At 33.9% G+C, this 15,208-nt stretch overlaps 1 protein-coding gene across 1 annotated transcript; it reads right to left on the reverse strand.

Moving 5' to 3' along the window:
• Positions 1-12,002: 12,002 nt before the first annotated feature.
• On the reverse strand, positions 12,003-14,017 carry LOC115970685 (light-inducible protein CPRF2-like). Its single transcript, XM_031090276.1, has 5 exons — positions 13,588-14,017; positions 12,972-13,122; positions 12,788-12,863; positions 12,553-12,678; positions 12,003-12,289 (listed from the first exon to the last, which is right to left on the reverse strand). The coding sequence occupies exons 1-5, from the start codon at positions 14,015-14,017 to the stop codon at positions 12,062-12,064; spliced, it is 1,011 nt and encodes a 336-aa protein (XP_030946136.1). The 3' UTR covers positions 12,003-12,061.
• Positions 14,018-15,208: the final 1,191 nt, after the last annotated feature.

A 15,208-nucleotide genomic window follows, 5' to 3' on the forward strand; every position in this document is an offset into this window, starting at 1 on the left:
ATGTCTATAGCTGAAAATGCTGATCTGAATTTGTCAGATGTTAGAAGCCTGATACATGCACCTACATATCTCAATTCACCAATTCCACCATACCTTAACCAACTGGTTTCTACCTTTTCCAATGCTCCACATCCCCAAGGACAACTAGTGCAAAATCAAAATTTTTTGAATACTGGTTTGCATGGGGCCATGCCTGGTTGGAACAATAACCAACAGAAAAAGTATTAGTTCAGAATTATTGATATTGATTTGTACAACATCTTTCTAATTGTTATTATGATTTAGTTAAATCACTATTGGTTGATTTGGACGGAAGTACTAATAATGTAGGATTTGGATTTCAATTTCTTGTTCAAATGACTTGAATGATATGTTAAATTTGCCTTTTCGATTGATGGAACTTATGGATGGTTGAGCTTTATTAATTTTTTAGTTGAAATTATTGTGCGGGATATCACTAGTGTTTTTGTTGGAGCAACATGCCTAAAGTTCAAATCTTCTGTTATTAAATTTGTATCAACCAGTATATGGTAGCAATTGTTCTCTAGATCACTTGATCTTAGATTTTAAAGTCCAAATGCAACCCTGGTGAAGACACTTAGTATGTTCTCAATGTTGAAGTTTATTTCCCCGTATATGTATTGTTCTTCCATTCCTTATTCTCTATCTTGTACTTTCTTGCAGAACTTCTCTAGCTTCTATATACTTCTCTAGGAAAGTAATGCATTATGACCAATATTTGTTTCAAACACTGAAAATTTTGAAAATATTTTGTTTTATGAACTGGGTAGATCATGTGGTGATTATTATTTGTAAGATGTCACCCTTGTTTGGCTAGCAGGCTAGGAGTGATAGGTTGCAAGCTTTCAAATCTTTGAATTCCATTCCACATTTGCATTTTCTTTGCACACTTTGTCCTTTCTAACCTAATGGATTGAATTTTCCTTTTGAATCTGTCTCCACTAAAATTTCCTTATCATGGAGATTGAGTGAGATTTGTCACATAAAGACTTAGGCAATTTAAATCCACACACTAACACAAGTATATTTCATTCATATTCAACAAGACAGCCACCTTTGGTCTTCTACGGCAATTTATTTTATGTCACCAACAACCAGCTTCTTTTAACTGAAGAAGAACAACCCTGAAACCAATTATTTTCTCTGCTTTTCTTCTCTGAGATTTGCTACCCCGGTTAAAATATCCACTCCAATGGCTGATACTAGCATTGTCCCTACCATTGGGCTCTCTAAGACTTTTACAAGACTGAAAAAACAAGGAAAAGTAAGCAAGTATCTTTCATTTTGATTTCAAATCCACCCTTTCACTTTCTATTTTGGGTACTTTGATGTTGGACTACTAGTATATTTGTTGTTGTGCATCTTATCATTATGGCTTTCATGTTGTCTTATTATAGGCCATTATGATCTTGTTTGGTATGGTAATGGAGTATGAGTTAATAATTTTAAATTTGGTTTACTATTTTATGTAATTGCTCCACTTTTGAGTGAGATAAGTCTTGGAGATTTGGTTGTGTTTTGAAGGGTTCTAAGTGGTTTAATTTGTTCAATTGGTCGACAACTCTGGTGGATTTTAGCTTATGGTGTGTTTGAATATAGTAAGAAAAGATGTATCATAGAAGAGCCGGTTGAACTACATAGTGTTTTCTGGAGCTAAAAATTCAAATGTATAGGGTGATGTTACCGACTTAACCTCTTTAGCAAATTTTCCATGCTTCTCCTATGAATATCTGTGTATCATTGTAGAGCCTTCAATTGAAAATTATACTATAAGTTTGTAATTGTCCATGACTAGGCATAAAACACAACTAGAATGCATGTCGGGGTCAGTTATCAACTCTTAAGTAAAATTACTATCCATTTTCCATGAATTGGGATCTTGTATGGTTCTCCTGGCAGTTTTTGGTGGTAATTTGTTGTTTTAGGTCTCAAGTTGTGATTTTGCTGTTGGCCAATGACCTGTAACTCCAATGGTACCTCTTCCTCTTATAAAATGCAATGAGAGAGTGAGTTCATACTTTCAAGAGCACATATTAAATAACCAATAAAATAAAAAGAGAGCGAATGAGGTTGCAGGCTTGCAACCATATTTCATTTTGGGTATTGATGTGAACTTGTTACTTGGCCAATGCTTTGCCAACTTTACGAAACATTATTCAAGTTCCATGACATCTTCTAAAGCATGGCTTTCTAAATTATGAATTATCTCTTGTAATTGCTAAGGTCCTATACTGTAGATTTTGGCATCTTCCTTAATTGTGAAATCAGATGTACTTATTTCACTAAATCATGAACTAATAATTTCAATTACATATCATATGGGATCAAGTGTTAGCAATTGTTAAACATGCAAGATTCACTATCAAGTATTGTCTCTATAATGAGCATGCTCGTGTAAATCCATACAACACTGCTAGTGATTCTGACCTTTCAACCACAGCAGAAGCATTGAAGGTTCTTGACTCGCATGGATCAGACATAATTGAGCTGGCTACACCATACTCTGATCCTTTGGTGGATGCTCCAATTATCCAAGTATTATAGTCTTTTATGTTTGTAAAAATTAATGTGTGCACTTCTCTTAAAGATCTGCCTTTTTGTTCAAGCTGCAGCTACGTGTTCCTTGGCAAGAGGGACCAATTACAATGCAATTATATCTATGATGGAGGTAGGGCCATTAAACAATGCCATGCCATTTTTTGCTATCATCAAATCAATATACAAAGAATGTTCTATTATTTTACTGTACTCTTTCTTCATCTGTTTTATTTTAGGCAAAACATCCACTATCAAGTCTTTGTGAGATGTTCATAAAGAATAGTAATTTGGCTTGTGCCATACCACCTTTTTTATTAGTGAAAACTCAATTGCAGAAGTGGATTGAAAAAACTTTTCCTGCTATAGTAGCGTTATGCTTTGTATTGTTGCACATAAAGATTGATACTTTGTTGATATGGCATTCTTTAATATGGTGTTGAAAATAAAGGAGAGATAATACCTAAATTTTCCTTGGAAATTACACAATTTGATTTTACCAAAAAGAGGTGGCAAAGATGAGGCGTCGACCAAGTCACTGTCTTGAGACAAATCGTGCCGTCTACGGTATATCCGATGTAGTTAGACAAATATTTTCTGCACGTTACCCCTAGGATACAACAGCCCAGCCACCTTTACTGATTATCCTTGTGAGCCTACACTGCTCGTAGGATATAAGCTCTCTATATTACTTTCTTTTCCTAGGAAATTTTGTAAAAGATAGAATATTTTTGTGAGTAGTAAGAGACAATAGATGGTAAGTGTTTAAGACAATGAAAATTGTTTTTTGAAAAGTCTACAGCTTTTTAATTCAAAAAATAAAAATGTGTGTATTTGAAACTTTTATTTCTTTCCATATATATAGAGCCAGACATGTTGCTTGTCCTTAGCCAAAAAAATAAAACGTTTGATACCAATTAAATAGTCATAAAGTTATTAAAATTAATATATGTAACCAATAGCTTTCTTTATATATATATATATATATATATATATAATATAAACCGGTCAAAACCTCCTTCAGTACGTTGAGAACAAAAAAAGAGAAAGAGTCATAATGCCAAGCATTTAATGGCCTATTATTACAATACCTTTTCAAAAGTTTTCTTTCTGAATATATGTTACAAAAAATTGCTAACTGTTTGACCATTGCTATTAAACCAAATAGTAAACATTTGTGTATATATGGTAACATAAAATTATTCAGTAATAGCTGTATATTTAAGTGCTGAAATTAGTCCATATATGACTTTATTATGTCATATTCAAATAAGATAATAAAACCAAATATGCTGGCAATTATGGTATTAATATTACGTTAATGTTCATAAAATTCCTTATTAAAACCATTGACAAAAGCTATTTATATTTTGAATTATATTTGAATTTCAAAATTTAGCAATCAACATATTTGACATTTAGGGATAACTGATACACATAAATGAGTATTAAAATAAATATAATATTTTTTATAAAAATATCCAACATATGGTGTCGTAAATATTTTTACAATAATAGCAACAGGTCAATAACAATAATGGTTGTTGTAAGTGTCATAAATTATTTTTCAGAATAGACATGTATCCTGATCTTTCATGAAAGGATTCTATACCTAACTATATATGAAAAGTTGTCTTAGCTCTAGCATGCAACTGGTTTTTGAGAAATGGTGAGAATTCTTTTGGAAAAAAAGGGAAATAAAATTATTTCAAAACCTCATTTATATTGATGAGTTAATTGTTGATTCTTTTGAATGCTAGGTAAGCTCAGTTGGGGTCATTGGTGCCCATGCATCTGTGAGCGGTTGAGTATAAACTCTTCTTTGAGAAATTAAAGATGTTTGTCTACTTAATCTCTTCTCGGCATCCAATATATATCTCTTGTGATAACCTTTGAAATTTTGAATGAGTTTCCAGTCCCAACCGAAGAGAAAAAAGGAGTTTCAAGTCATTAATAAACCACAAACAATAACTATCATAGCAATTAGTGGATTGGAATCAGTAATATGCCCCTGAATGGTGTCTATATTTAGGGAGCACACGCGTCTGAAATCTATTTGTGGTTGTTCTAGGTGTGTAGATAGACCATTTCAATGAGTTGATTTTAAATACCAATGAGTTCATTATCTTAGTATCTTCAAAGTATAACTCTGTCATCTATTAAGATGCTTAGAATGTAGCAAATACCCTTGCCTAGCATGATATAAAGCATGTTAAAACTTCTTTTTTTGAGGAGTAGTCTAAGAATCTGATATTAATTATCTATAATTAACATGAGAAGTGGGCATTTAACAAAGCCTTTTGGTTGATGATATGAGTGATTTCTAACTCGTTACATAAACTTTATGCTTCAAAGTTTATGACTTGCAATTACCAAGCTTGTGGCAATTAGCTTTGGCATATCAAATCCTAAGCATGTAAGAGTATTAGTATTGGTGGTGCTAAAAAGTCATATTGCTATTTTTAGCACCACCAATACTAAAAAACATGTTGCAATGGTTAAGGGAAAGCAAAAAAATTTGGATGTTGACCTACAGTGCACAGCCAAAGATGGTTGTGCACTATAGCTAAGATGGTAAAAAATAAATATATATTTTATCAAAAGTTATATTATTTTATTGTGTTGGTGATGGTAGTGGTTGTTATTTATTGAAGTAGATATATAATTTTATTGTGTTGTTTATATTATTTTCTTGTGTTGAATGCTAAAATAAAACCACTAATGTTGAGTGTTTTGTAAAGTAAGGTGTTAAAATAGATAAAATAGCTTTTAGTGATAGCAAATTGCTAAATTTTTAGCACCACCAATGCTGATACTCTAAAACAAGTTAGGTTTAGATGATTTACCTTTAAATGCTTGTGTAGGTTGTTGTGCTTCCTTCCATGTTGGCATCTATATATATCTAAAAGCTAAAACGTAGCATTTATTGTTGCTACACTCATTTAAAAGACTCTCTCTCTCTCTCTCTTTCTCTCTCTCTCTCCATTTTTTATTCTTTCTTGCAACTCTACTTTGTATTGATGGATCATTGAGATTTTTAAAACTCTATTTTGTGTTCATATGTTTTGGTATTATATTTTTTTAGTTTCCCATTACAAGTAGTATATATCTTTATCTTATAGTTTTGGTTTGATTTTTTTTTTTTTTTTGAGTTAATACTTGATTATTTTAGAAGAATTTGGATTTATATCAAAACACAATCTTGGCTATGCTAATAACATACCAGCATTCGGTCCATTTCAGTCTATTTTAGTCCACTTCATCATTTCGATTTGGTTCGGTCAACTTTAGTCCACTTCGGTCAATTTTGGTCCAATTCAGTCTACTTTAATTCAATTAGGTCCATTTGGCCTACTTTGGTCTGTTCAGTCCACTCGGTCTACTTTGGTCAATTTGATCATGTTCGGTCCATTCTGTCAAATTCGGTCTATTTGGTCTACATTGGTCCAATTTAGCCCATTCGGTCCATTCAGTCCACTCCAATCTATTCAGTCCAATTTGATCTATATGGTCCACTTAGGTCTATTCGGTCTTGTTTGATCCATTCAGTCCACTTTGTTCTATTCGGTCCATTTGGTCCATTTTAGATTACTTCGATCCAAGTTGGTGTACCTACAAAAGAATGGAAAAATACAAGTTTGGGTTGAGAATACTATTAATTATTTGAGCAATATCAATTGTAATTATATGATAAGTTTTGATTACCATAATAATCTCCTTAAGATAATGAGAATTTAAATAATAACTTTGAAACTAAAAAATTTTAATTGTACCAAAAGAAATTAGAAAAATATAATTCATAATAACAATAGTTAGAAGAATATGGACCATTTCAAAAAAGAATAATATCAATCAAAAACATTAAAAATTGTGGTGCCCGAGTCCAAGACACTTGATACTTGAGAACATTCTCTTGGGCCGTTGGGTTGACATTTTTGGCGAGGGACACATGAGAGAAAAGTGAGGAACAGCCTAAAAGAGTAGGCTTCAGCTCAAAAATAGCTTAAGCCTTCTCAGGAAACATAAAGACAAGGGAAAAGAATTTAGAGTGATACTTAAGAACCTTCTCTTGGGCCGTTAGGTTGGCTCAAGAAGGTTTTCCCATTGTAGGAAATCTCATACCCATCAAAAACAAATAAATTGGGAAACTGACCCAAAACTTATCAAGTGTCTTGAGCTCGAGCACCACAAAAAAGATAAAATTATGAGTTTGAGATTTATATATATATATATATATATATTGGATTTTGAATAGGTACTCTCAACCCAAACATACCTTTTCCCTATATATAAGTACATAAAAAGGAAACAAAGTGGACATAAATGGACTAAATGGAGTGAAGTGGAACAAATGGATAGAATAGAATTGAATGGGAACAAGGTGGACCAAATAAGACCAAAGTTGATTGAATAGGACCGAGTGAACATATGGACCGAATAAGAACAAATAGGACCAATTAGACCAAATAAGACCATATTAGACCAAATAGACCGAATAGGGCCATATATCAACTGAATAAGACTGAAGTGGACCAATGTGGACTAAATAGAACCAAAGTGGATGAATGGACCAAATAGGATCATGTGGTCCGAATAGGACTGAAGTAGATAGAATAGGACCAATGTTAACAGAATAGACCCAATAGGACCAAAGTGGACCAAATAGAACCAAAGCAAACTGAAGATGATAGAATGGACCGACTAGGACTGAATAGGACTTTTGAATATTTATCATTTTTATTACATTTTTAGGGCTCATATTTCTAATTTCTAATGTCTATTTTGTTTGTATTTTTTAACTTAAAAATAAAGAGTTTAGTCCAAATTTAATAAAACTTCATACTTTTCAACCAAAAAAATTAAGGAAAAAATGAATTTTTGAGCTAAAATTGAAAATGCAATCTACAAAAAGAATCAAATTTTAAGGCCTAATTAGTCCAAAATGGACAAAAGGGGACCAATATATACTAAGTGGACAAAATTGGACCGAATAGGACCAAAGTGGACTGAAGTAGACCTAATTGAACCAAATGGGATCAAAGTAGGCCTAATTGGACCGAATGGCATTTGTTTAATTTTTAGGGAGAAATTATCTTCAACAAATTTTAGAGAACAAATTATACATTATATTACAATTACAAAAATAATTATTTATTCTCATGCATTGAGTGGGTCTACAACTAGTGATTAATAATAACACAAGAGTTCCATGCAATCATTTCGAATTTTTTAGAGATATATTAGACATATTATCCCAATGTAATAGGCCCAAGCCCACTCTTGCTTGTACCAGTAGTCTAGAGTTTAGTCACCTATATATACTCATGTTAGAGTTTATTGTAACATAGGTTATTGTACTACTGTAACATCCCAGTCAGTTTTTTTTTTTTTTTTTATTTAAAGTGTAAGGTTAGATATTTTTGGGACCACACATGCCCCACCTACCCATTCACTACCCACCACTCATCTCACACTATCACTTCATCACTTGGCCAGCCATCCCTTCTTCTTATTTTCTTTTCTTTCTTTTCTTTTCTCTCATACACTCCTCTCTACTCTTATATCCTCTCTCACCGGTACTTCCACACCACCACCACCATTTCCACCATCTTTTTCCAGCAAGATCACTAGAAAATCCTTAAGAGCCTATAAGCCCCTTCACATCTTTTCTTTGAGGTAAACATTTCTAATCTTTTGGTGGGTTTTACACTTTTGCTTGAGGTTATTTTTATCTAAGTTTTAATAATGTTACCCATGTGATTTATGAGCGTTGGAAGTGATATTTATGTGTTTATATGTATGAGTTTTGTATTGGTGTAATTATGTGATGAGTGGGTATATGGTTTGTGCTAATGATGACTACCTAAGGTTTATTTATGGTGGAAAATTTAGGGGTTTTGAGTTATAACATGTGATGGTTGGTAAATCTAATTTTTCCATTGTCATTGGGTTTATTTGGAATTAGCTGAAGTTCTAAATTTCTTGTCTTGGAGGATATTTTGATTTTGCTTTCATGAGTCTCTTAATGATGTAGTGTAAATTTTATAGAAGCTAGTCATAATATTGGAGATGATATTAAATGGGATCAACTTTATAAATTGGAGTTTATGCCTTGTAAATTAATTTGTTGAGAAACTTTGGAAGTGGGATATATTATTATTGATGAGGTTAAATACTTGACTTGTCTAATTAAGTGCTTATTTGGCAATTCCTAAATTGTGGCTAGATACAATTTCAAGCTCTATGCTTATTGTGATAGGTTTACTTGATATTGTTTAGGTTCTAGCTAATCTCCTTGGAGCTTGGAGAATTAGGCTTTTGCAGTTGCGAAGTAAGTAGCTTTTTAATGGGATTTTTGAAAAAAAAAAACCATGTTGCATAAGTGTACACGCTTTTGGAAACTACCTATGGAAACTATATTTTTCCAAAAAAACTATTGTGCCGTAACCTTAATATATATATATATATATATATAAATGATTATATATGAAAATGCATCATATTTGGTATCGCATTTGGGGAAATGCATGAATTGTTGATATGGAAAAATGAGTATCTTTTATTTAATCTTTGATAAGGAAATCATGGATTTTATGGTATATTAGAAAATTTAAAGATGCTTATCTTGTCTTGTTATGTGGGAAATTGATAGAAAATCTCTTGACAAGAATGAAGTTGAAAACCTTACAAACTTTATGGAAGTTAGATTATTCAAGATTTTTCTGAAATTACCTAGATATAAACTATGTGTTTCAAAGTATATGTAACCTGTGAGCTTTATGTGGTTTTAACACCATGCCATGTGTGATTTTCCGATGATCACCCAATTTGATTTCCGTAGTTTTTGTGACAACGAAATCAGATCTAGGTCAGTGCCCTTTCACTTTGGATGACGCGTTCTTCCCTGCTGCCCATGGGGGAAAAAGGTTCCTTGATTGTGTGTGGGTGAGGTTACTACCCATGGGGCCAAGAGACCATATGCAAGAGAGGTCCTATTTGACTCGCTTTCTCTATTGCCCATGGAGGGAGAGAAAAACCTTAAGGGTATAGGTGAGGCTGCTGTCCATGGGGCCAAAAGCCTACATACCAAAGAGGACAATATTATGCCAATTGTGAATGGGTGGATCTCCTGACCGGTTTATGTGGTAGTGTGGTATATTTGTGATAATTTACCTTATGTTAGATTTTATGACTTTAGAAATTATATTGTTGGTGCTCACAGATTATAGTATATAGTTTCAAGGTATTTACTTTGAGAAACTGTGTGTTTCATTATTTAGTCATTCTTATCATATCATATTATTATTATTGAAAATGAAACTTGCATATCCCCCACCCCCATTAATTATGCTACTTACTGGGTTCTATCTCATTCCATTATTTTATAAACTTTTCAGAGTAGGCAACGATATTTTGAGACAGCTTTTTGGTGGCTAACAGTAGTTAGACTAACTATTGATGGAAGCTGAACTTTTGTAATGGAGATATTAGATGATGTGCATCTTAGAATAAACTTGACTCATTCTTTTGTATATTATAGTGGTTGTGACATTATTCCCACTGATAGGACAGCTAATGATATATAATTATTTATTCAGACCTCTATTCTTTTGTGGCCAATGGTCCTTGTAATTATTGCTTAGAGCTCTAATTTACTTTGAGAGTATATTCAATGGAATTATTATGATAATTCTTGATGTTGGTACTTGATATGATTTATGTGGATTGAATTGTCAAAAAGGAAAAATCTACAGGTACTTGAGACATCTTTCTCATGCTTTGGACCCTTTGGGGTTTGGGGTGTGACAACTATACTCTTACATAATAAAGATGTAGCTTTTAAGGGATTCCTCTGTGGATGTAGGCCAACAAGGCTGAACCACATAACCCTCATGTTCTCGGTGTTCACATTCTATACTTCTCTTTCCGCATCCACTCCTCAATATACAACATGGTATCAGAGCAAACTTTGTTCTTGGCATTAAACAACTATCTCTACGCAGCAAAGAAGTTTCCCATGTGCTCAACACAGATCCACCACAATGACACTACTTGCCAACAAATTTGTACTTCACAGCTTCACATGGCTCCCACGGAATTACCGTCATTGTCTCGCTGCCATGTCTTCGATCTCTTAAGCATGCTGTGCCTCACCTTTTAGATATGTGCAAATCAAGTCTTCACCTGACGAAACCAACCCCAAAGACATGCTCATCGGCCTCACATGAGGAAAACCCAGAAATCCGATCACCCGAAGCCTAACCACGAGCCTCCACGTGCTGCAGTTGGCTCCAAAAAATCTCCCACATGCCGCCACAAATCTCGAATCTCGAATAGGATTATGGTCACACACGCCGCTCTGTCGAACTCATGGCCTGCCGATCTATAACCCGAGAAGTCCGGCCGTGAATCTCGCTCACATGTGCCTACATGCGCAACCTGGGTTTTTGGCTTCTCCTCCACGCGCCGGGGAACACTTACGCTCTAGCAACGCACCAAAGAACCCTTGCTGATGTCATCTGACATCATCAAATGACGTCATCATTCCACGTCAACAGCCACGCAAGCATGTCCATGTCAACCCTAGCCATGTTAGCGCCACATTATAAGATGATGTCAGCTTATCTGCAGCCCGATCCGTGGCCCAACCCAGAAACCTAGAACCGACTCGAACTTTGACTGACTGTTGACTTTGACTTTCGTTAATTTTGACTTTTGCGTTGACCTTTAACCAAAAGTTGAAATTTCTGAAAAAGCCTATTTTGCTCGGTTTTTCATGTAAATTCCAATTTTGGACTTTGTTTCTTCATTTGAAGTTTTGAAATTGGTCAATTAGCATATTCTTCATTGTGGTTTCTTCAAAGGCATTCTTCAAGGCATCTTTAAGGGATCTTCTCATACTTATCCAACCTCAAGCTTTCATTGAGCTTCCGCCTTGAGTTTAAGGGAGGGTATTAGAGATATATTAGACATATTAGCCCAATGTAATAGGTCCAAGCTCACTCCTGCTTGTACTAATAGTCTAGGGTTTAATCGTCTATATATACTCATGTTATGGTTCATTATAACACAAATTATTGTACTACACTCTTACATAATAAAGATGTAGCCCTTAAGGGATTCATATTCTATACTTCCCCTTGCGCATCCACTCCCTAATATACAACAGAATTAATAACTTAATAAATCTCAACCATCCATGAATTTCATCAAAAGAAAAGGGAAATTTACTGCTTTATTCAAGTCAATTAAACTAGAAAGTAAAACTCAAAGCCTAATTTATAAGTATGTCTGTCCGAATCAACTTAATCATAACAATAACTACAAAGATGCAACAGAAATCAATATCCACAAATAAATCTAAACTAATATTATTCTGCTCAATTCTGCCTATTATTGATGAGAAAGTTAATTGTTCCTATTTAGGAAAACCTGCTTTTGCCCTTGCTGCATGCTAGCTGTGTTCTACATCAAACTCATTTTAGCTGCTTTGTTTACCCCAATATCATTTTGTTGGTTTCCAAAAATAGGAATTGGGGGTTGTTGTATGCAATTGTGGAGTACCATTGGCAACTGTAGGTACTTGCTGGTGAAAGAACTGGTGCCTCGATGGAATCGGCCAGGCAGCATTTTTAGATGCATGTGTCGGGCTATTGACAAGAGCTAGAAACTCTGGGTTGTTGAGTGGGTGTAGCCCCGTCAACCGCATAATTTGTAGCTCATGCATAGAGATCTGGGAAAATCCATATAATATATTAGCCACATATTCCTTGTGAATGCAAAAACTTCATCGGAAAAAAAAAAGTGAAAGCACTTCATGGCAAATCTATTTTGTTATATTCATCCACATCGTTTTAACACCAAATCCAATTTTCACAAACTTTATGGCCACCCAATAACCTCCATGGCATTTATTTTCAAATAAAGTATAAAACAATAATAAAGCAAGTGACCAAAGAATTGCATAGTTTGAGCTTGACGACAATGGTAGCATACCTGTGTTTTCGTTATCTCATTCTCATCTCTTAAAACTTTAAGCTCATAATAAGATGTGCCACACTTTTTTTCCATTACCGAGAGATTCTCTAATAATTTAGAGTATGCAGCCTTAAGAACACCAACCTATATAAAACCATATAAACTTTAAAAACCATTAAAAAAAAAGTCACAGATATTTAAGGATATAGACGGTGAGAGAGCTTAGTCATTAACAACAAACATAAAGCTTTACCTCTCTCTCAATTTGTTTCATCTCTTCTTCTTTTCTTATTATAGAGCATCTAGCTGATTCTGGATTTTCCATCATCCTAAGCCGACCACAATTCACAAACATAAACAAGAAACAAGTGAGTTGTGTAAAAATATTAAGAAACACACAGACCAAATCAGGTTAAAGGCATTGACGATGTAGTTACCTCCTAACATGTCTTGCCTCATCTCTGGAAGATCCACAAGCTGCTTGTTTGACTTGAGCTCCTGATCTTCTCTGCAAAGGAGGTAATGCTGGAATTTCATGTGGTGCTCCATAAACCTGACTTTGTGCCATAGGGAAATCACGACCACTACCTACAATAATTAAAAATCAATTATGACATTGTATGTTAGACACTAGCGCACGCACACACAGACAGTGAGTTATTTATTTTAAATAAATAAATAAAAATTTGAAAGGAATGTAGTCCTTTATAAAGCAAAATTAAGAGGGTGCTCACTGAATCCAACTAATTAAACTAATACTAATATTTATATTTATATATATAAACACAAAACAAGAAAATTTGTGCATAAACATATATTATAGTTAAACAGAAAGTAAGAGGGTGCTTCTGTTTTTTAATAAATTAGAATGATTTATTTATTGAAAAGAACCCCCTTTTGATTTATTTACGCAACGAGGCCAAAAACACAGAGGTGCAGAGCAGAGCAATACAACTAGTCTCAAACAGAGACTGATATAATAGCATTGATTGTGTTAACCATAAATAATAAAACCCATTGAATAAAAAAAAATAAAAAATAAGAAACGTTTACCATTAGCAGTTGGAGGCTTTGACCTCTGCCACCTTTGAGCAACAGAGGCGCAAGCGCGTTGGAGCTGGTTTATAAGATATCCTCGCAGAGGAGGAAGATCCAACGGGAGCTCTTTGGACATTGACAACATGCTATTGACATCGGAGTTGGACTCGTCAGTGATCATGTCCGAAACCAAGCACCCATCAGCAAACTTTACCGCTTCCTCCCACTCTTCAGAATCAGAATCTATGTCTATCACTGGCGGATTATAGGCCTGCTCTGCAGCCGAAGTTGTGGCCGAGAACTCCTCCATGAACTTCTCGAATCGCAACTCCGAGTTAGTCCGAGTTAAGTTGGTCTGAATTGAGTTGAACCAGTAGCAATCATCACTCGGAGGAGACCAGATGAAGTCTGCGCTTTCATCCTCTGAAAACACTAGCGAATTCATTGAAGAAGGGGAATACTGATACAATAATACTAAGACGATTTTTGCTTTTTTTTTTTATTTGAGCTCTGTGCTTTGAATAACAGAGCGGTATTTAATATTTATAGAAGCGGGATTTCCTAACCGATTTTCAAAAGAAGAACCCACCGCCTTGCTGTTGGAATTTACAACACTATCCTTAACCTCTAAAGTAAAATTTGTTTTATCTTACAAACTTAGGTTGTAATTTACAACTAATCCTTACGCAATCTAATTAACCTGATTTCCTTTTATGTTTAGGGGTAGGACAATTGTAGATTTAAATAATGTTTTCTTCAGATAATATAATAACGTAAGGCCCATCTTAGGATTACTCTTTCTAATTTTCAATCATCCCTAGGTTAAGTTTTTTTAGAGATCACGTTATACGTTTGAAAAAAAAAAAAAAAAAAAAAATTTTGAAAGAGTGAGGTTTATTTAAAAGTTGAGAGGTTATGGCATTTAATTGGTCCTTCACAACTGGAAGTCACATGTTATGGCATCTTTGTCTCAAAGAATTCCATTGCTACATTCTATGGAGATGGTAGAGGCCCTTGCAGCAAAATGGAGGGAGACTTTGAAGGCTTTTCTCCCACACCAAAAAAAAAAAGTTAGTGTTGATTTTGCACAAGATTAATAAATTTTTTGACATGATTCTAAAAACAAAATTTTAAAAAAATGAGTGTACGAAATAAGGGCAAGAGAAGACCAATAATAATATTAGTAGAAGTAGTAAAAAGTAAAAACCAACATGTCCATTAAGGAAGTAATAACATTTGTTGACTATTCGACTCCAAAATTTAGGATTAACGTTTTATTGTTGTTGTAATTAATAAGAATTGAAGAGAAATTACTATTGCATGGTAATTTTATCTTCAATTCTTATTAATTACAACAACAATAAAATAATATGCAATGAAAACATTCTAAGTTCAAATTCCTAATTTTTTAATTATATATAAAAAATTAAAATAAAGAAAAGAAAATTTAATTTAATAAAATGAGGTCATACATGCATTGGCAACATATCCATGCAATAGTGTGTGTACAGCAAATAGTATACTTAGAATGCAACTCTAAAAGGTTGGTCTACTAATCTCAAGTCTCATATGATCCATGAGATCTGCATACAAGTTTCCTAGTCATCACCTTGGAAACCACAGATTTTTCACCCGA

Source organism: Quercus lobata, chromosome 12 (assembly GCF_001633185.2).
Source record: "Quercus lobata isolate SW786 chromosome 12, ValleyOak3.0 Primary Assembly, whole genome shotgun sequence".
Classification (NCBI taxonomy): Eukaryota; Viridiplantae; Streptophyta; class Magnoliopsida; order Fagales; family Fagaceae; genus Quercus; species Quercus lobata.